Source organism: Geotrypetes seraphini, chromosome 2, assembly GCF_902459505.1.
Source record: "Geotrypetes seraphini chromosome 2, aGeoSer1.1, whole genome shotgun sequence".
NCBI classification, from domain to species: domain Eukaryota; kingdom Metazoa; phylum Chordata; class Amphibia; order Gymnophiona; family Dermophiidae; genus Geotrypetes; species Geotrypetes seraphini.
Window position 1 is genome coordinate 444,333,478 of NC_047085.1, and position 23,721 is coordinate 444,357,198.

The 23,721-nt window shown below is 40.7% G+C and overlaps 1 protein-coding gene across 1 annotated transcript in view; it reads right to left on the minus strand.

The window, feature by feature from the left end:
- The window catches only part of MPP7 (membrane palmitoylated protein 7), a 348,547-nt gene that overhangs the window by 195,670 nt on the left and 129,156 nt on the right, over window positions 1-23,721 (minus strand). Inside the window, exon 6 of the mRNA XM_033931438.1 lies at window positions 4,698-4,779. Coding sequence (XP_033787329.1) covers window positions 4,698-4,779 — 82 coding nt within the window. The remainder of the gene's footprint in view (window positions 1-4,697; window positions 4,780-23,721) is intronic.

The following is a 23,721-nucleotide window of genomic DNA, read 5'->3' on the forward strand; positions in this document are numbered from 1 at the left end:
ACCGAGCTCGCGGAGATGGGGCGGAAACGGGGTTTTTAAATTTTAGTCCTAGTAGTTTGCCGGTCCACAAAATAATTCTTTTATTTCTGCCAGTCCACGGGTGTAAAAAGGTTGAAAAACACTGTTTTATAATACATGTTATTGCTATTTGGAATGAGTGTCTTAGAGACACGCTTTTGTATGATTGAGCTGCTCTCTATAATTTTTGGATGCCAATTTTTCTTTTTAATATCTTCTTCCTTTTCATACATTTCTATACATTCTAGTATTGCTGCTTTAGTCGCGTTTCCATCATAACACGAGACAGTGGATATACGGTAATATCCTTCTTTTCTATTTATATCAGCATATTTGTATTAACATATGAATCACTCCCATATATTTGCACATATTAATGGAATGTTAACACCTACACTATGGGCTCCTTTTACAAAGGTGCGCTAGAGTTTTTAACGCAAGCACCGAATTAGCTGAAAATCTACCACCTGCTCAAAAGAAGGCAGTAGTGGCTAGCACGCGGGGCAATTTAGCGTGCGCTATTCCGCGTGTTAAGGCCCTAGTGCGGCTTTGTAAAAGGAACCCTATTTTCACTATGGTTTTTTCTCTTACATTACATTACATTACATTAGTGATTTCTATTCCGCTTGTGCCTTGCGGTTCTAAGCGGATTACAAGTTAGAAGACTGGACATTTCCAGTAGCATTGCAGTACATATAATCAAGAATGCGTTAAGTTACAATTGTTGTTCTGGACTTTTCCAGGATAAATTGGTAGTAGATAGTAGATAGTGATAGGTTGTTTAGACGAATAGAGATAATATTGTCCGGATTCTGTTGTTTAGACGAGTAGAGATAATACTGTCCGGCTTCGGGTGTTGCTGGTGGTGGTGTTTGGGTAGTCATGAGAGCATTTTCTAATACTTTTGTGAGGTTATGATGTTGGGAAGTGTTTTTTTGAAGAGATGAGTTTTGATTTCTTTTCGGAATGCTTTAATGTCTATTGATTTGGTCAGTAGATTGGTGATGGTAGTATCGATCTTTGCTGCCTGTGTCGCTAAAAGGCTGTCATATAGTTTCTTTCGTCGTGTTCCTTTGAGAGGGGGGTGAGTGAATAGGCTCTGGGTTCTCCTTAATCTGTGTGAGAGGTTACGGTGTAGTCTGTTGTTTAGGTAGCTGGGTGCTGTTCCATGTATTACTTTGTATAGTAGACAGTAGAATTTGAACTGGGATCTTGCTTTTATTGGTAGCCAGTGTGAGTCTAAGTATGCTTTGGTGATGTGGTCATATTTGCCTAGTGAGTAGATGATTCTGAGGGCTGTGTTCTGAACTGTCTGTAATTGTTTTATCATGTAATTTGGGCATGATAGGTATAGGCTGTTACAGTAATCTACAATACTCAGTACTAGGGATTGTACTAATATCTTGTATTGATCTTTGTTGAAGAATTTTCTTATTTTTCTTAGGTTACGTATTGTAAAGAATGCTCTTTGGATGATTTTGTGGATTTGAGACTGCATTGTGCAATTTCTGTCTAGTAGGATTCCCAGGATTTTGAGTGTGCTTTGCATTGGGTACTTGATTGTATTTACTTCTAGTTCTGTGAGAGATGGGTTTTTTTTCCCTTTCCAGTAGTAGGAATTTAGTTTTTTCCGAGTTCAGTTTTAGTTTATGACTTGACATCCATTTTTCTACCGTTTCCATTATCATTTTCAGGTGGTTTGTGGATAAGGGGTCTTGAATATTAAAGGGGAGGAGGATAGTTATATCATCTGCGTAGCTGAATGATACTGTGTTTAGGGCGTCTAGGTTTATGCCTAGGGATGCTATGAAGAGGTTAAATAATATGGGTGATAATGGTGATCCTTGTGGTACTCCACATGGGTTTGACCATGGGTCGGATATGTGCTCTTTTGATTTGACTTTGTATGTTCGTGTTTTGAGGAAGCTTTGGAACCATTTGTGAACATTACCTGAGATTCCTATTGCGTCTAATATCTGGAGTAGTGTGTGATGGTCAACTAGGTCGAATGCCGCAGAAAGATCGAGTTGAATGAGAAGCAGCTTGTTTCCTTTGCTGAGGTGTTGTCGGGCAATGTCTAATAGTGATACCAGTAGAGTTTCTGTGCTATGGTTGGATCTGAATCCAGATTGTGATGGATGTAGTATGTGATGGTCTTCAAGGTAGTTGGAGAGGTGTTGTGCGACAAGGCCTTCTGTTATTTTAATGTATAGAGGGATTGAAGCGATTGGTCTATAGTTTGCAGGATTATCTATAGGACCTTTGGGATCTTTTAGGATAGGTGTAATTATGATTTCTCCTAATTCCGGTGGGAAATGACCTTCACTTAGTGTTGTATGAAGCCATAGTGTGAGGCTAGCTTTAAATTTGGTGGAAGCTGTTGCTAGTAAGTATGAGGGACAGTTGTTCAAGTCACATGAGGATTTGCTGTATTTTTTGTAAAGCCTGTTCAAGTCTGACCATTGTATCTTTGGGAAGTTTGTCCATATCCTGTCTGCTGGGATTGCTTCATCTGTTTTGGGATTGATTCGTATTTCTTCTATGTTGATTCTTGAATTGTTGAATGTGGATCTGGTTGTGATGATTTTGTGTTTGAAGTGATCCGCTAATTGGGTGGCTGTGGGAGTTTGGTTTCCTTGGGTGGCGAGAAATGGTTTGGTATCGGTGAGATTTCTTAAGATGTCAAAAAGTATTCTTGTGTCTGGTTTTTCGGTGCTGATGAGTTTGGAGTAGTAGTTTTTTCGTTTTTTCCTTCAGTTTGGTATTGTATTGTTTGATTAGGATTTTCCATTCATCTTTGATGTGGTTGTGTTTTTGTTTTTTCCATGACCTTTCTAATTGTCTGCATTTTCTTTTTAGTTGTAGAAGTTCGTCGTCGAACCATTTATTAGATGGTCTGTCTATTTTGTTTTTGTTTTTTATTGGAGCAAGTTCGTTTAGTGTAGATTCACTGAGGGTCCGCCAGCTGTTTATGAATTCTTTGGGGTTGTTGGGGTCGATTTCGGGGTCGACTGTGTTCCAGAATGTGTGAGGTTCGATTTTCGGTCTGAATTTGATGAGTGTTTTCTTTGGGATGGGTTTGTTGTTATTTTGAGCCCAATTGATGGTGAATGAATATTTGAAATGGTCTGACCATAGAGTAGGGTGCCAGGACCCGTTTGAGATGTAGATGTTTTGTGTGTTTTGATTTGGAGATGAGTAAGCTGCTATATCATTAAGCTGCTCTTACATTAAGCTTTTTTTTTTTAAAAAAAAAAATCATTTTAATTACTTCTAGGGAATGACACGGGAACAAATTTTTCCCCTTCCCTGAGGGAACTCAATTTTCCCGTTCCGTCCCCACGAGTTTTATCGCTATCCCTGCCCCATTCCTGTAAGCTCTGCCTTAACCACACAAGCCTCGAATATTTATGATTTCAAAGGGTTTGAGGTTTGTGAAAATGAGGACAGAGCTTGCAGGAATGGAGCAGGGACGGGAAAAGAACTTGCCGGGACAAGACAATGAGTTCCCGCGGGGATGGGAAAAAATTTGTCCCTGTGTTATTCTCTAATTACTTCGCCACTATAAGCTTTAGGGTAATGGAAGATTTTAAAACATTCATTTCACACCTTGAGATTCACACTGCTCTTATTAGTTCACTCGCAACTATTAGGGCAATTATTTTTCACAGCATGTTTTTAGTAACATTTTTCTTGGTCTGCACAAATTCCTTAGATAAAATACTGATGTCTTTTTATCGATTTTTGGTAAATTCTTATTGCTGCTGTTTTGCTTTGTCAAGGACTCCTGAGGAAGGCTTTGTTTACTGAAACAATGACTGTGTCTATCAATAAATATTTTTTATGTTTTTCATTTTTCCTGTGTCTTCCTTATATACACTACCTACTTTTTTGCTATCACTGGTGATGAAACACGGGTGTACTAATACGATCCTGAAACAAAGAGTCAAAGTGCACAATGGAAGTCAGCCAATTCTCCACAACCAATAAAGTTCCACCAATACACATCAAGAGTCAAAATGATGTTGCTAACCTTTTTTAATATCAGAGGGATTTGTTCATTATGAATTTGTACCAACCGGACAAAGAGTTAACCAAGTTTACTATTTGGAAGTACTGAAAAGGCTGAGTGAAAAAGTTAGACGAAAACAACCTGAACTTTTTGCGAACAACTCATGGCTCTTGCATCACGACAATGCGCCAGCTCACACGGCACTGTCTGTGAGGGAGTTTTTAGCCAGAAAACAAATAAATGTATTGAACATCCTTCCTACTCACCTGATCTGGTCCCCAGTGACTTTTTTCTTTACCCAAAAATAAAGGAAATATTGAAAAGAAGATGACATCAAGGGTAATATAATGACAGCTCTGATGGGCATTTCAGAAAAAGAGTTCCAAAATTGCTTTGAAGGGTGGAGTAGGTGCTGGCATCTGTGCATAGCTTCCCAAGAGGAGTACTTCGAAGGTAGTGATATTCAGCAATGAGGTATGTAGCACTTTTTCTAGGATGAGTTCACAAACTTAATTGTCAGTCCTCATAAGTAGTGCTGAGCATAGGAGCCAATTTTTCAAAATGATAGGGAGTGCTATACCCAAGTTAATGCTCCCTGGGCACACTAAAGGAGTTTGCTCAATCACCCACAGCACAAGCACCTATGGTAATGAGAGAATATGCTTACCACTTCTGTCTGCAGCTCCTCCTCGCATTATTCTTGCTACCAGAATAGCTCCTCTGGTCTCTTCCTTCCTAATTGTAGCACCCTGTTAAAATAGAAATATGTTTCATAATTCACAGAATTTGATGTTAACTTGGTGCTTTATAAAGATGAATGTTCCTTTCAATAATGCAAAAGTCTCTCAAAATAAAATAAAAAATACAAAAAAAATGTCACAAGTGGGCAGGGCTTCCAGCCACAACACAGGAGCGCAAACAGCACAAACCATTTTGATTGGACCTGGTTTATTAAATTGTATAAAAATTGATGATGATGAGAAACTCAAGTGATGCAACATAAGAGTGGGCTCTGAGTGGTAACATCAGCAACCTGATGAATTCACATGGAAGTAGAGAATGACATGGTGACAAAATTCATCACCGTTCCCGTCCCCGCGGATAACCACGGAAAATAATCCCATGTCATTTTCTAGTGTCTATTTCAACCTCGGTCCTTCTACACCAGCATTCTTCAAAGCAAAGCTTGTGGGTCAGTGGTTGTGGCCATTCATACTCTGATTCTTCCCTCTCTCCTTAAAGAATGACATGAAGATGGTTTCCTGCGGTTATCCGCGGGGACGGGAACGGTGATGAATTTTGTCACCGTGTCATCCTCTACGTGGAAGCACTTTCCATTGTCTGTAAGAGATAATGCTATGTATATTGCTAATGATAAATATTGCAGATAAAAGTAATAAAATGTAAATAGCATGAAAAGGACAGAACGAGTTAAGTTACTTGACAAAGTTTTAGCTGAAGAAACTGAGACACTGCCAAAACTCTGCAGTGAACACAACTGCTTAATGTCAGAAGTACCAGTCAACTACTTGAAACAAACTTAGCAGAATATTTTGAAATGCTACAATATGTTGCTCTGTATGTAATCTTTCTACTATAGATAGATTTTTTAAAAATAATTTTCTGTCCTTAACACAGTTACTGTACCTGAATGTAACTTGCCTTAAGCTATAACTGAAAAGGCATGAGTGAAAGTCCAAATAAACAAACAAACAAAGCATTAGCTTGAAATGAGTTAGTGTAGTTTGAGAGGGATATTGGTTACTGCCAACAGACAAGGAGTGAAAGGTTTTAAAGAAGGTATTAATTAATATGTGCTGTTTATCTAGGACAGGGGTAGGGAACTCCGGTCCTCGAGAGCCATATTCCAGTCGGGTTTTCAGGATTTCCCCAATGAATATGCATTGAAAGCAGTGCGTGCAAATAGATCTCATGCATATTCATTGGGGAAATCCTGAAAACCCAACTGGAATACGGCTCTCGAGGACCGGAGTTCCCTACCCCTGATCTAGGAGATGAAGCATATCATGGTCATGTCTTGATGGACTAGGAACTTACCATATTTGCTGGCATATAGGATGCAGCGTAGTTTTCCGACCCATTTTGTTTTGGATTTGCCAGAGGCTTTTAGTCATTTGCCTAGAGGGCATCGGGTGGTGTGTAGGAAGATGAGTTTATTGGCCAAGAAATGTATTCTTCAATATTGGACGGTCCCTGACCCTCTGAATTTTTGGCATTGGTAGAACCAGTTATTTCAGTTGGCCATCTGGGAGGCGAGAGATGCTGGAAGGCCTAAGAAGTGAAAGATGTTGTTTATGCATATATGGGAGCCTTATCTGCAAGCCTTGCATCCCAAAGGTCATAGTGCGGTCTTAAGATGGGTGTCCTAATTTGGGCTGAGATTGTATTGGTGTGTCCTAGTGAGGTGGAGTAGAGAGTACCATTGGGAAGGGGGGAAGGCTTGGGGAGGGGAGGTGGGGGTATTGAAAGGTTCGAGCACATTATCATGTATAGAATAAGTGGGATTTGGTGGGGAGGGATGGTTGAATGACATTTTTTTAAATTAATAAGAGTCTGAGTTAATTTGCTGTTACGTTTTAGTTATACATGCTTCTTATTTTATTCGATACATTATTGTTGTACTATGCACCTTGGGGTGCCCTTATGTTGTATTTGATGTTGTTTGCATCAATAAAAATTGTTTGAACCTAAAATATGGAGTGCATCTCATGCACCGATAATCAAAATTATGAGCTGAAATTTCAGTCAACTTCTGCCTTATATGAATATACCGTACTTAATGCAGGCCTCCGCCGGGCTGCCAGGCTCTGCACCCTGTCCATCCTACCTCCTCTACTGCTGAAATCCCTGGTGGTCCAGAGGTGAAACGGGCAGGAGCGAACTTTCAATGCTCCTGTCCCGCTCGGTGAGTCATTGCAGTGACTGCCCCGAGTTCTGGCTTTCTGAATGGCTCCCCTTAAGATTTAGCAGCTTGGTTTTTCCGAGCCATGTTATTTTACAGCCCTGGATGCAGCTCCTTGGGATTTTGATATATGTAGTCCTTCTCTTGTTTATATGCCCATTTTGACCCTGTTTTACCAGCCTTTAAGGTACTTATTTCGAACTTACATTATTTTAGAGAGGTGGTGTTCTTTTTTTTACTATTTCTTTCTTTGTTTTTATATCTCTTATTTTTTGTTCTGTTTTGTTTAGCCTTGTCTTTTGAAGAGTCTTTCATTGAGCGCCACCCACTGGGTATGTTTGGTTTTTATGTTTTCTCTCCCATTTTTTAGTGCTTCAGTCTTGTGCACATATGCACCCTCAGGCACTCCTTTTTGTCTGTATATTTCTGGGTTTTTTGTATTCAAACATTTATCTGATACAGTATCCTGTTTTTTATTTAATATGCATGGTCTCATGCTTTTTATTTTACTTGGTTTTTTTACATGTAATCACTGCTTTTATGATCAGTAGTAATATCTTATGGTTCTTTTTATGTATGTTTTTATTCAATATTAATGGTTTCATGTTTCTTAGTTATATCTACTGTATTTATGTTTTAGATTAGCCCCTTTTGGTATTAACCACTGGATTTTTGTCTTTTTAAGTGCATATACTTTTATTTCTTATGGGTTTTTTTTATTTTGGTTTTTGATATGTATGGTCATTTTTTATCTTTACATTGGTTATGATTGTTTCAATGATGTATATGTTTCATTTGCTTTACATAGTTTGTATCATTTCTACATATGTTTCTTAAGCCACAGGCTGACCCCTGAGGAAGGCTTTTCCACAGAAGCCGAAACATGGACCATGTTGGGTCCATTAAATCAACAAGTCTTGGACTTTTCATAAGGCTTGGTTTTACATATATGATATGATTTTGTTATTTTCGTTTATAATAACATTACATTTGTTCCTTAGATTGATGTGTTCAGTCCCTTCCCCACTCTTCATTAAACTCAGGAGAGCCATTAGCTTAGCTCCATACATTCTAGGCTGGGCACCTCAGACACCTCATACTCAATTTCAAAGGGGTTTAATTCCTCCCCCAGCTCAAACTGATCCATATCAATATCTTCACAAGCATTATCAGGTTCAACCTAGAAAGTTTCTAACTGTTTATCCAGAGGGCCTGATGTCTGCTGCTTTCTTGCTTTATACTGGAGAATTTTGATTCCACAGTAGTCAAGAAGGTTTCAGAGTTCATGTGGTCCCCTGCTGCTTGGAAACCACTCCCTTTTCTCCTACTTTGGTTTGATTAGTCCTAACTGCAGTGAAGCCTCCAAGCCTGCCTATAGCAGCATTCTGATGCTTTCTCAGCTGATTAGGATCTATGTCAACTGGGCTGATTGCAGTAGCTGTTCCAACCCTAAGCTTTGCTTTCTCCTGTCTATGGCATGCTGGAACACACTAATTCATTATACTTTCCTATCTTCACATTCTTGGAGAAAGATGAACAGGATTTTGGTGGTGGCTTGGCTAACACAGGGCAACTATTTAAATGAATTTTATCTTCCTGCAGTGTTCTAACTTTAGGCTTAGATGGACAAAGTAAAGGTTTTGGTATTACCCCTTTATTTACTACCCTTGTTTCTGGGTACTGCAAGGCTTCCTTTCACATCACAGGTGCTTCCCTGTGACAGCATTTACATGGATATGCAAGTATAAAAATGGCTCCTAATTTTCTCGTTTCCTCTCTCATTACAAGAAAGTCTCTCCTGAGTTGGTTTTGTCACATCTGGATATATCCATATTCTCTGTCCACAAAAGGGAGTTACACCTTTTTTGAAGTAAATTCTCATAACAGAAGTGAGGTCTTCTTCAAAGACAAAATTCACTATTAAAGTGGCTTGCTCCTTAACTTCAGAAAGAGAATCTTCAAGAACTGTTTAATATCTTGTAGATTTTTCTCAACAGTCTCATTATCAATTAAAGGTAAATCATCTGTTTCAAACTTTTTATCTTTAGTAACCGGTAAATAGTAAGCTTTATTTATAGGTGGAAATTCTTGGGGGAAATTCAAATTTTTTAATAGAAATTTCTTAAACACTTCAACAGGAGACATAGCTAAAAATTTTGGACAATTTAGAACTCTTAAGATTTAGTCATCTGTTAAAATTCTCTATTTGTTCAATCTTCTGTGAAATAAAATTCTGATCTTTAATAACTAAAGAAATTGAATCTTTCAATGTACTAGTCTCTAGTTGAATCTTATCCATACAGTCTTGTCGTACTCTACCAATGTTCAAGGAGAAAGCATCAACTTTAGCAACCAATACCCTCCATACCCTGAGCTATTTTCCCCATTGTCAAACCCATTGTCAAATTCTTTATGGCTGCAAGAAGTGTCCCCAGGATTACTGCAGGTTCTACCACCGGCTCTGCAGATTCCTTGGTGCTCTTCCCACCTTGCAGTTCCTTCGCAGGTGAAGTTCAGCTCAGATCCAGCTCAAGGGTCAACTCTTCTTCTCTCCCAGGACTCGACTCATGGTTCCGCGCCTCTGCTGGATAAGGAGGCAGGTTAACCATTGGAGGCGACAGTGAGATGTTTTGCTCCAGGGAGTTGAGCGCTCCCACGCTTGTCTATACAGCAGAATCCAGCCTCCAAAATTCTAGCCGAGGGTTGGCAGCCATCTGCAGCTCCAAGATCTGTGGAAGTGTTGGTTGAACTGGGGAAGATGAGAGAGCCAGCGACATCACGGCTCTCACCATTCCCTTCCTCTTGGAATGTGGCATCGCTGAATAAGGCAAGAAATCTGGCAATTCAAGTACAAAAGATAAGCTATAGCCAAGTTATTACACAGAACGCTGTCAGAGTCCGTTTGACATCTTGACTCCTCCCCTAAAACAAAGATTTTTAATAGAAATAAGCTACTGTAAATTGTAAAATAAGACCACTACTCTAAAACCACAGCCAGGGTATTATACTGAATTGTAATAATGAAACCGTTAAACCTCTATTATAAACGTGTTTTGGAAAATTTTGTGATTAATGTTTGTTTTCCCATTTTACATCTCTTCCTCGCTGCAAGGTCACACCAGCTCCTCAATAACATTACATCTATGAGACAAACTTGGTTCTTTTTGTTATATAGAATTTTTGGACCCCAGTTCGTTTACAAAAGTTGGATAGTTCAAAGTCTAATAGATGCTGGCACTGTCATTTTGATGTAGGGACCCACTGGATCACTTGTTATTTTATTGTCCCTTGATACTCAATTTTTGGAAATCAATATGGGGGAGAATTAATATGATACTCGGTGTCTCTATCATTGTCTTATGATGTGGTTCTTTTTGGGACATTGTTGAAATCTAAAAGTCCAATTGCTACACATAAATGTATACTTCTTCTGATTATGATGAGGGTGGCCATGCAAATGATAACCAGAAACTGGAAGAACTGGGATAGTTTAAATTTTTCTTTTTGGTGGGAAACACTTTGTTTGTATTACAGGTATGAACGAATGAATGCAGAACAATTGGGAAATAATAAAAGGTTTAAAGAAAAATGGGGTCCATTAGAGGCATTTGTTAAACAAAAGACTGAGTGATTAAACCCCTAATTCCTAGATGATTTTTACACACATACAGAGTGGGAGGGAGGGTACTTTGTTTTAATATTTGTTCGACTATAAGTGCTTTTTTATGTTTTATCTGAATGTATTTTGTTTGTACTTTGTATCAGTTCTGAAAATTAATAAAGATTTACAAAAAAAACCCCAAACCAACAAACATTACATCAACAGCACTTGCTTCTTCTTATTGTTGACAATGCAGCCTTAATTGCCTTGATCCCTTCACAATGTCTGACTTTTACAATTTTATCTACTGCATGTTCAGGCTCACTCAAGGTGTCTTCATTGGCATCATATCCATTCACCATAGCAATCATATTATTGTCAGTTAGTTCTTGCTCATCTGCCTACATCCATTCTTGTATGTCACCCTCACATGCATATCCACAGCCTGGTATTTCCTGTAACAAAAGGAGGAGATTTTTCTCAACAGTTCTGTGTTCAGAATTATGTTCTTGTTCATTTCATTCTCAGGAATTCACTTTCTCCATGATTTTGCTACGGTTGAAGGTTTGATTTCATCCCTTGACTGAGCGATCCAGTAGATAACAATCTATCACTTTCTTTAAAACTTCAGTCATTTCTTTCCCTTTATCCAGTGCACAAACGAGCATTGTAAGAAGCTTTTTGTTTTTTAAAGATTTCCCATGCGCCCTGGTCCATTGGCTGACACAAAGATGTCATATTAGGAGGCAAAAGGAGCACTCTTTTCAGTACTTCTCAGTTCATGCTTTCATAGGCAGGTTTATCATTTTCAACAAGTTTTCTACTGATGGAACAAATTCCTTGAAAAACCAGTTACAGAAAATTTCTTTGCCCCTCCAGGCATTCCTCTGGTTTCTATAAGACATTGGAAGAGCAGCAGGAGCCACATTTTTAAAGTCCTTAGGATTTTTTTTAACTCCAATAAAGGCCAATGGTCATTTATGTTTATCAGTTGCATTGCTACAGGCTAGAATAGTCACTCTTTCTTTACTCTATTTATAACCTGGAGTCTACTGTAGACTTTGAGCCTTGATATGAGAGTTCTTGAGGACATTTTAAAATTTAATCTGGTTTTATCACAGTTGTATATCTGGTCCCTTGACATGCCTTCCTTTTAATAAGAGGCTTACATTTCAAATTCTTCAGAATCTGTAGACAGCTTTTCCCCAGCAATGTAAAGATGCATTATTCCATATCTTTTCTTCCAAAGATCAAGCCACCTGATGCTAGAAGTAAAATCAATGTCACCTTTATTGAATTCCTTTTAAAAACACCTGGGCTTTCTCTTGCAATATAGATATGCCCTTGTTTCTTTGCTGTGTGAATTCGCTCACCTTCTCATATTTGTATTTTTTCATAGCTTTTCTAGTATGCAATGAAAAAGTAGAGGCCCGATTTGAACCCCATTTCTCCAGCTCACTGTGTTACATTTTCCAGTCAAGAACAGTTATTCTTCCACTCCTAATTCGGTTGCAGTTTTTTGGATGGATTCGCCCTTGTCCATTTTTTTAAAGTGTCAAGTTTCTGCTCTATAGACAACACAACTTATGAATATGATATATAATTTTGTTCTTTATAATAGTCTCTACCATTTTGCCCGGCACTGACATCAGACTCACCAGTCTATAATTTCACTGATCACCTCTGGAACCCTTTATAAAAAGTGGTGTTATGTTAGCCAACGTGGTATTTAAGCCAGACATTAAAATAGTATACACCTCTTAGATCATTAAGGTCAGAGTTTGCCATGAGGTTATCAATTGATGTGCTTGTTGAAACTCACTATAAAAAGACACAAACAGCCATTTCTGTTGCAGGTCTTCAGAAGTGGAATGCATTGCCGAGTTATTTGAGATTATGTAAAGATAAGATGTCTTTTAGAAAGCAACTAAAGACTTATTTGTTTGTGAAAGCTTTTTACTAGCTATTGGTGTTTTATCTATTTTTATAGTCTGCTTTATCCAAATTTTTAACTACTGTATATGCTATTTTTAGCAGAAGTGCAATAGCCTTAGAGCCTGGGCCAATCAGACCTTAGATTAACTGGGGATGGGCGGACCCATTATACCTAAGGCCTGATTGGTCCAGGCTTCTAGAGCCTGGGCCAATCAGGCCTTAGGCCCCGGGAAGGGGCTGGCCCGCCTCATTTCGACGAGGCGGGCCTGCCAGCTGGACGGGCAAGTCCTGTCTGGCCAACAAGGAAAGGTTAGTTTGGTTGGGGGGAGGTTTGAGGGCTGTTAGCGCGGGGGAGGGGTGCGTCTTCCGGCAGGAGGGATTGGGCACCCTCCTGCCAGCGATCGGTAGTGTTGGGGGGGGGCGGTCGGTAGTGTCGGGGGGGGGATCTTCTGGCAGGAGGGATTGGGCACCCTCCTGCCAGCGATCGGTAGTGTCGGGGGGGGCATCTTCTGGCAGGAGGGTTTGGGCACCCTCCTGCCAGCAATTGGACAGGCGGCTGGGGCCCGCTATACTTATAGCAGCAGAGAGATCCCTTGCCGCAATAAGTATAGCGGCCGCGTCTACTTATAATGTAGACCAGCATTTTGTTGGCCTACATTGTAAGCGTCTCTTCCTCTACTAGGGAAACGCATAGGGCCGCCTAGGTTCGCCTAAGGCCCTTAGGCGAGCTTAGGTATCTTGCGGGCCTCGCCTTCAATATAGGCGGCCTGCCTGGGGAGCATTTTTTTAAAAAAACATGCATCCCGATTGGCTGATTAGACAGCTGTAGGACGCCTACAGCTGCCTAAAATCGGGACGCACTTTGGAGAATCAGGGCCTAAGTGGAGAAGAAATTTTTAAAACAAATAAATAAATAACCAGAGCTGTGAGATCTGGACGCGATGGAAAAAAGGACATCAGAGAATTAGAACAACTCATGACAGTACACAGAGATGTGGAGCTTCAGCTCCTTGATAGTATCCTCAATAAAACAATGAACAGAGGCTGACAAACAGCCGATGGACAGAGGGGTCATCACCAACATCAGGGATTCCAGAGACTACTTGGCTGACCATATCATATATAGTATCCAGGTCATCTACGGTGGATGCAGTATACATAGCCTGAGTGCCAGGGAAAGGTGTCTGGGTCCAAGTGAACAGGAGCACTGGAGGCATGGACAGGTACCTCTGCAAGGAAAGATCCTGATTGAAAGGTTTGCATGCATCCAACGGCTGTGCCGCATGGGTCAGGTCCATAAGATACACTCTCTAAGATACACAAATTCTTGGGAAAATCCACAGGTCAGGATTGACATTGGCTCACTGCAAGGCCAGGAGAAAACTACAAAAGGTGCATGAAATCTGTATGCCTGTGCTTCACATCCCGCCTGAAAACGGCACTGGGTGTGATTTTATGCCCATTTCCTGGACTCAGACCCCCAGCCCTAGAGGACCCTGAGGAGGCAAGGTGAGGCCCAAAGATCCCAACCCTCCCTTCACATGCCACAGCATGCGGTTCATGGATGCTCCTCGGCCAGTAATCCGGCAGAATCCACACATGAATTCACATCTACAATGGTGGAGCAGTCCATCCTTAATGATTTTTAACAAAACTGAGAGGTTAAGAGGCAGAAATCTGAAGTTGAAAAAAAAAAGCTAAAAATCCAAGATGGCCACCACCAGTAAATTTGCACTTAAAATACCTTGTAGAAACCAAATGGAAAAATAAAAATCAGTGATTTTGGGTTTTAGGGGTGGGGGACTTGATCCCTACCCCCAGAAACCCTGTTTTCAGACTCCCCCCTCTTGAATTTCCCAGAGGAAGTAATGGGACTGCACTTACAGTCTCCATTGGCCTGTCAGCTCTGTCTGTATAGCTGAAGTGAAGGGAAAGGATTTTCTGCCTCAGAATTTCCCCAGCTCACAGAATCTTCAGGTTGCCAGTTGGACGGACTCCGACCAAGACCTCCGCCCCACAGAATCTCCTCATTTGACTGGGTATGGGAAAATGCAGCCTGTGCCCCAATACCTTAAGGGCTCTTACTCAGGGTGCAAACAGCCTGTGCTTAAACATCTGACAGGACCCTGAGCTCTGAAGGCGGCCCTGTGGAGCAGCAGTCCGGCTCTGTGGAAATTGCATCCTTTCCCAGGCAGAGAACCACCTCCAAAGGGGTCTCAAAGCACAACCCCCTTCCCCATACTTTATTGAATAAACAAGAAAAAAAGGTAGATCAGATCAGAAAATCTTGTGCACAGTTTGCTTGCAGAAATGAAAACTACAGGGGGCTCTCTACTGTTCAGCTAAGTGTGAGGAGCTATGAAGAAAAGTATGTGTAGATTTCGTGGGTTGAGGTGAAACACCTTTTGTATTAATTCTGAAAGTGACGTAACAGAATTACAATTCAGATACAGTCAGCAGGTCTCTTCTTCACAGGCTTACAATCAAAGTTAGACTCTCAGAAGTTAGCTAAATGTGCTAAATAGGCTGTTTAAATTTTTTTACTGTTATTGTTCTGGCAAAAATAAGTAGAAAAACAATAACGTTATCATAGTAGCACATATGGAGACGTAAACTTGGGCAACAGTTCCTGAAGGAATACTATCCCTGGCATGCTACTGTACTTGAAAAGAGAACAACTGCATAGAAGATATAAATTACTGATCTCATTGTGAGGTAGAAATATTTGATCTTGCTTTCTCTAAAGTATTTTTATTATCTACATCCCAAAATATGTTTTTAGACCCATAGACCATTATTCTTACAAATTATTTTTGGTACTAACTTTTTAAAATAATGGCTTCCTGATTATCCAGTGAAAACCAAGAATGACAATATATCTTGTAAAGTACTGTATTTATAGTCCAAAAAAATGTTCCTGGCAGCAAGAAAGACAGATATACTAAAGATGCACTTAATTCACAACTTGTGCCCAAACGCATGCTCACTATCATCTTCAAAGATTCTTTATTTTTAAATATTTTTTCACTAACAGCATAAGCAAATGTTTTGTCAAAAACATATATCTTTAGGTCAAATTGCATTTGAACTCCAGCTAAGGCTTTTATTCACAAATTGAATTTGGTCCAATAATTCTTGGTTCTTGGACACTTCCAATAAACATGATACATAGCATCTACTTGACTATAATGCTACCAGCAGTTCCTTCTTGAAATTCTGTGTATTGACGAATGGCACATTGAAATTGTAGGTATATTTTGTGATGCCTAGAAGGTGTCATGTACCAACTATGGAACATTTTATTTCTAAGCTCTTCCAATTCTGTGGAAACGGACATCTCAGGATTGTTTGTTGTTTTTTTTTTTTTAAAAAAAATCTTTCTAATTATCTTCTGGGAGATCATTACTTGCATCCCTAACATAAGAACATAAGAATAGCCTTACTGGGTCCATCAAGTCCAGTAGTCCGTTCTCATGATGGCCAATCCAGGTCACTAGTACCTGGCAAAAACCCAAAGAGCAACAACATTCCATGCTACCGATCCAGGGCGAGCAGTGGCTTCCCCCATGTCTGTCTCAATAACAGACTATGGACTTTTCCTCCAGGAAATTGTCCAAACCTTTCTTAAAATCAACTACGCAATCTGCTCTTACCAGAACCTCTGGCAATGCATTCCAGAGTTTTAACTATTCTCTGAGTGACAAATATTTACTCCTATTGCCTCAGTGTAGTATATTTGTAGGAAAAAGTCAGCAATATACATGTCTTACATACGACTCCTTTATTAGTTAGGGTGCACATTTTTCCTTTTTAATACAGATCCTATTTTACCTCTTTCTCCTTTAAAATGTGACTAAGTTGGGGGTGATATTGTTCGTTCCAAGGTGATACTGTTCTTATAAAACTAATAGTGTCATAAAGATTGTCTATCTTTTTTTGTAGAGGTCTTTTTTTTTTCTTTTCTAACATAGAAAAATAGGGGTGCTCCTCAAATGTTTTTCTTCAAATGCTTCACCTTTTTATCTCCAAATTTGACCTTGTGTGGGTGAGACTGAATAGTTCAAGTTTCAATTCATCAAGCCAAAATGTATTGAAAATCACATTTCATAAATGCTGCTCCAGAAACTCTCAAGCTTTAGCAAAATTTTCTTTTGCATATGTTATCACAAAAAGTTGTTATTTGAATTTGTAGAAAACATTTCCTTTCTGACAACTCTCCCATGCGGTACTGTCGACAATTATTCCATTGTTATCTAAACTTTTAGACAGGTAATCTGCAGTGATTGGCATATTCTGTTTTGCAGATCTGACCAGTTTATGAGAAATTTAGTCTTCTTGTTCTTCCGGATCTACCGTCACCCTCAACAATTACATGGACAGATTAATACCATACCGGAGGCATCAATTCCATTGACGTATGAGGTAGTTATATGTGGAACGTTATTGCATATTAAGCCCCCCATGGACCGCTATAAATGCTGGCTTTTCCTAATTATGACCGGGATAGCCATGCAAATGATTACTCGCAATTGGAAGAATTGGGATCGCCTTAGTTTTCCTTTCTGGTGGGCGAGCTTATGCTTAACTTATAAGAACATAAGAAATGCCTCTGCTGGGTCAGACCCGAGGTCCATCGTGCCCAGCAGTCCGCTCACGCGGCGGCCCAACAGGTCCAGGACCTGTGCAGTAATCTTCTATCTATACCCCTCTATCCCCATTTCCAGTAGGAATTTGTCCAATCCTTTCTTGAACCCCAGTACCGTACTCTGCCTTATAACGTCCTCTGGAAGCGCATTCCAGGTGTCCACCACACGTTGGGTAAAGAAGAACTTCCTAGCATTTGTTTTGAATCTGTCCCCTTTCAACTTTTCCGAATGCCCTCTTGTTCTCTTATTTTTCGAAAGTTCGAAGAATCTGTCCCTCTCTACTCTCTCTATGCCCTTCATGATCTTGTAAGTCTCTATCATATCCCCTCTAAGTCTCCTCTTCTCCAGGGAAAAGAGACCCAGCTTCTCCAATCTCTCAGAATATGACAGGTTTTCCATACCTATTATCAGACGTGTTGCTCTCCTTTGAACCCTCTCGACTAATGCCATATCCTTCTTAAGATATGGCGACCAATATTGGACGCAGTACTCCAAATGCGGGCGCACCATCGCCCGATACAACGGCAGGATAACTTCTTTCGTTCTGGCTGTAATACCCTATTTGATTATACCAAGCATTCTATTCGCTCTCTTAGCGGCCGCTGCACACTGTGCCGACGGCTTCATTGTCATGTCCACCATTACCCCCAAGTCCCTTTCCTGGGTACTCTTATTCAATAACATCCCTCCCATTGTATAGTTGTACCTCGAGTTTCTGCTCCCCACATGTAATACTTTACATTTTTCAATGTTGAACTTCATCTGCCATTTCGCCGCCCATTCTTCTAATTTGTTCAAGTCCCTTTGCAACTTTTCACAGTCCTCTGTAGTCCGAGCTCCATTAAATAGTTTGGTGTCGTCTGCAAATTTTATTATCTCGCACTTCGTTCCTGTTTGTAGATCATTTATGAAGATATTAAATAGCAGCGGCCCGAGCACCGAGCCCTGTGGGACACCACTCGTGACCCTCCTCCAGTCGGAGTAGTGACCCTTCACTCCTACCCTTTGTTTTCTACCCTCCAACCAGTTTCTGATCCATCTATGTACGTCTCCTTCCACCCCATGGTTCTTCAGTTTCCGGAGTAGACGTTCATGGGGCACCTTGTCAAAGGCTTTTTGGAAATCTAGATATATGATGTCTATGGGGTCTCCTTTGTCCATCCGTTTGTTGATCCCTTCGAAGAAGTGCAATAAGTTCGTTAGGCACGATCTTCCCTTGCAGAAACCATGCTGGCTGGTTATCAGAAGTTCATTTTTTTCAAAATGTTGATCGATGTTTTCTTTTAACAGTGCTTCTGCCATTTTCCCCGGAACCGAAGTCAGGCTCACCGGCCTGTAGTTTCCCAGGTCACCTCTTGATCCCTTTTTAAAGATGGGCGTAACGTTGGCTATCTTCCAATCTTCCGGGATCTCGCCTGTTTTCAGGGATAAGTTGCAAATTTGTTGCAGTAGAAACATAGAAAGAAAACATAGAAAGATGACAGCAGAAAAGGGCTACAGCCCATCAAGTCTGCCCACTCTACTGACCCACCCCATTAAGTCTGGGTGCTGATGACTTAGTTCCTTAGCTCGACCCTCGTAGTGATCCTACGTGGATGTCCCATTTATTCTTAAAGTCGAGCACGCTGGTGGCCTTGATCACCTGCATCGGAAGTTTGTTCCAGTGATCCACCACCCTTTCTGTGAAGAAGTACTTCCTGGTGTCACCATTAAAGTTCCCTCCTCTGAGTTTGAGTGCGTGCCCCCTTGTGACCGATGGTCCTTTGAGAAGGAAGATGTCGTTTTCCACCTCGACACGTCCTGTGACATATTTAAATGTCTCAATCATGTCCCCCCTTTCCCTGCGCTCCTCTAGAGTATAGAGCTGCAATTTGCCCAGTCTTTCTTCGTATGAGAGACCCTTGAGTCCGGAGACCATTCTAGTGGCCATCCGCTGGACCGACTCGGCTCGAAGCACATCTTTACGGTAATGTGGCCTCCAGAATTGCACACAGTACTCCAGATGAGGTCTCACCATGGCTCTGTAAAGTGGCATTATGACTTCAGGCTTGCGGCTGACGAAGCTTCTCTTGATACATCCCATCATTTGCCTTGCCTTGGATGAGGCCTTCTCTACTTGTTTGGCAGCCTTCATGTCTGCACTGATGATTACTCCCAAATCCCGTTCTTCTGAAGTCCTAGCTAGTGCTTCTCCATTCAAGGTGTATGTTCTGCATGGATTTCTGCTGCCGAGATGCATGACTTTACACTTCTTAGCGTTGAAGCCCAGCTGCCATGTTGAGGACCAGTTTTCCAACATGATCAGATCCTGCGTCATACTACCCTTGAGACTGCTTTCACTTACTATATTACACAGTTTGGCGTCGTCGGCGAACAGTGCTACTTTATCCTGAAGCCCCCGGGTTAAATCCCTTATGAATATGTTGAAAAGAGATGATCTCAGGACTGATCCTTGCGGCACTCCGCTAGTCACCTCCGATGTCTCAGAGAAGGTGCCGTTGACCACCACCCTCTGAAATCTTCCACTCAGCCAATCATTGACCCATGCAATGGGGTTAGCCCCATCGATTTCATCTTGTTTAATAGTCTACGGTGCGGGACACTGTCAAAAGCTTTACTGAAATCCAAGTACACCACGTCCAGAGACTCTCCCGAGTCTAGCTTTCCTGTCACCCAGTCAAAGAAGCTGATAAGATTGGATTGGCATGACCTGCCCCTAGTGAATCCATGTTGACAGGGATCCCTCAGATTTCCCTCATCCAATATCGTGTCCAATTTACCTTTAAGTAAAGTTTCCATAAGTTTACACACTATTGATGTGAGACTCACTGGTCTGTAATTCGCAGCCTCCGCTCTGCAACCCTTTTTGTGCAGAGGAACAACGTTGGCTGTTTTCCAGTCCAGGGGGACTCTCCCCGTACTTAGAGAGAGATTGAAGAGCATGGCTAACGGTTCTGCCAGAACATTGCATAGCTCTCTGAGCACTCTTGGGTGCAAATTGTCCGGTCCCATGGCTTTGTTCACCTTGAGTTTTGACAGTTCTCTGTCAGTTCTCTGTAGTTCCGCTATCTCCTCCTTTAATTCCTTCAGAACCCTTGGATGTATGCCATCCGGACCCGGGGATTTGTCAGTTTTTAGTTTTTCTATCTGCCTACGAACGTCCTCAAGGCTCACTTCTATGGATGTTAATTTTTCTGCCTGACTTCCGTTGAAGAATTGCTCAGGTTCCGGTATGTTGGACGTGTTTTCGTTTGTAAATACAGACGAGAAGAACATGTTAAGCCTTTCTGCCACTACCTTCTCCTCCTTCACCACTCCCTTCCTGTCTCCGTCGTCCAGCGGAGGGCATAATAAGATATTCAAATTGGTTTGGGGGTCCATTGACGTCTTTTGTAGATTTGTTATAGTTGCCCTTTATCTTTATTTTCCATTGTATTGCACCCACACATCCAGGAGGAGAGAGCGGGAGGGGGGTATATCTTTTCTTTTGGTATTATTCCTGATGGTAATGATGGATGGGGGAGGGAATTTTTATCTTTTGTATAGATTCTGATTGTTTATAAGTGCTTATTTGATTATTATTATTTGTATGTAAATTGTATTGCACTTTTTGTTGGCATTAAAAACTAAATAAAGTTTAAAAAAAACCAGTTACATGTAATTCTCAATTCTCAACAATGTTTTCTGACAGTTGAAATTACTAGCCTTCTCCTGCTTTGTTAAGGTAAGAATATAAGAATAATCTTATTGGGTCAGACCAGTGGTCCATCTAGCCCAGTATCCCGTCTTTACAGAGGCCAATCCAAGTCACAAGTACCTGGCAAAAAAACAAATTTCAGCAGCATTCTATGGAACTGATTTAGGGCAGGTTGTGACTTCCCCCATGTCTGTCTCAATAGCAGACAATGGACTTCTCCTCCACGAACTTGTCCAAACCTTTTTTTTAAACCAGTTACATAACTGCTCTTACCACATCCTTTGGCAACACATTCCAGAGCTTAACTATTCTCTGAGTGAAAAAATATTTCCTCCTAGTGGTGTTAAAAGTATCTCCCTATAACTTAATTGTGTGTCTCCTAGTCTTTGTAATTTTTGATGGAGTAAAAAATCAATCCACTTGTACCTGTTCTACACCACTGAGGATTTTGTAACTGCTCAGAAGCAAGCGTATTTGTTTAAAATTCATAGCAAACCTTATATCACGTTTCCCCAAGGGCACTAAATGAGTTTTTTGAAATCTATCAACCCAGAAAATGTTTGAGATCTGAAAATAGCATGAAGTTGAATTTGGAGGGTAAGATGTTAGTCTCTCATGTTAAGATTGGGGCAAAAATGCTGTCGATAGCAGGTGCCAAGCTTTGGAATGCACTACCTGGTATTCTGCGATTTTGTGATGGGAGACTGAATTTTAAGAAAATGTTGAAAACACAATTATTTGTTAATGCCTTCATGTGCTAATGCTATTTGCTGCTGAAGCCTTACTGTCCTGTAATTGTTTTTATGGGATTTGTCTTTCCATCTTGTTGGATGAATTTGAAAAAAGGATTTAATAATGTGACTGTTAATGTTTTATTGTGTTTGTTCTGTCGAAACATGTTTCAGTATTCTTTTTTGTGTGTGTTCAATATTTTTTATTGGTTTAAATAACATAAAACAACACTAATGTAAATGAGAAACAAAGATTTACAGCAGATTTCGTGAATCCAAGATGAGCCTATGTCCAAGGACTAATAATATGCAATAAAAAGAAGCAGGTAATATACAGTAATAGCACATATAGAACAGTATATCAGGTATATCATAAAAGAATAAGCAGGAAGAAAAGGTGCAATAGCATCAAAATACAGTAATATATAATATAGTGTGTATAATATAATAATAAATCTGCAAAATGGAGAAGAAAGGTCATGTAATTGTAATTGTGGTAGGTGCCTCAGTGGGAGTGTGTGGAGCAATAATCCAGAATGGGAACCCAGATCTCATGGAATTTCCGCAAGGAGACAGTTTTTTCAGCAAATATGTGTTCATACTTTACTATTGTAGAAATATTGGCCCACCCTGCAGAGTCCTTCCAATTTGAGAGAATGACCTTCAGTGCTAATATCCACAGCCTTCTCAGCAACAATGAGGCATATACAGGGAGAGGGCAAGGCAAAGCCTCAGCCCCAAAGAGTATGGTGGCAAAGGAGAGGGGTTGCTTAATCACTAGTACCTCTTCAATTGACTTCCATATCTGCATCCAGAATTTCCCTAAGAGAGGGCAGTCATAGAGCATATGTTGAAGAGTAGCTCCTGCAGTCTTACAGGACCAACAGATATCTTGGAAATGAGGGCCAAGTTTGGCAAGGCGGTGTGGGGTCCAATATGCTTTATATAAGGAGAAATATGCAGTCTGCATCATTGTTGAAGAATGTAAGACCTTGCTACAACTCAACCATACATTATTCCAGCATTCCTCATCCAAGGTCAAGTTTAAGATCTTGTGCCACGCCTCTCTCAGGTGCTTGTCAGGAGAGAATTTGTAGCGTTGGATGATTTTATACCACTGAGAGGCTATATGGCCTGAAGAAGCAATTTTGGTATAATAGGAGAGAAGCGTGGGGTAGCCAGTACAGGAGTACTTTGGGAGAAGATCCTTCTTTATAACGTGAGTGAGTTGAAGCCACTGGAAGAACTGTGATGGAGGTAAATTATGTGTTCTACATATGTCAGCATAGGTGAACCATTAGTGGTCATCATAAAGATGACTCACAGTCCAGATGTTACAATTCTGCCAAAGTTTCCAGTATCTGCCAAAGTTTTGAATCTTTATACTGGGATTGTTCCACAGGGGGCCAGGTGAGGAGGACTCCCATTTAACATCAGAAAAAGAGTCCACCTCTTGAATGGCTTGAATCGTGGAGGAGACAATAGGATTTGTTGATAAACATAGAGTATGACGGCAGAAAAGGGCCGACGGCCCAACAAGTCTGCCCACTCAAAGAACCCTCCCTCAACAAGAACCCTCCTTCTAAGCATTTCCCTGGAGCGAACCCACATGTTTATTCCATTGTCCCTTGAAGTCAAGCGCGTTACTGGCCTCAACTACCTGATGTGGAAGACCATTCCATCGATCAACCACCCTTTCGGTGAAGAAGTATTTCCTGATGTCACCATGAAATCTCCCACCCTTGAGTTTGAGCGGATGCCCTCTTGTTGCCATGGGACCCATAAGGGAAGAGATATCTTCCTCCACCTCAATAAGGCCCGTAAGATATTCGAATGTCTCTATCACGTCACCCCTCTCTCTGCGTTCTTCGAGAGAATATAACTGCAGCCTGCTTAGACGTTCTTCATATGGGAGATCCTTAAGTCCTGAGACCATCTTAGTGGCCATTCGCTGAACCGACTCCATTCTCTTCACATCCTTTTGATAATGTGGCCTCCAAAACTGAACACAGTACTCCAGATGAGGTCTCACCATGGACCTTTACAACGGCATTATAACTTCAGGCTTTCGGCTGATAAAACTTCTTCGGATGCAACTCAGCATTTGTCTAGCCTTGGCTGAAACTTTCTCCACCTGATTGGCAGTTTTCATATCTTC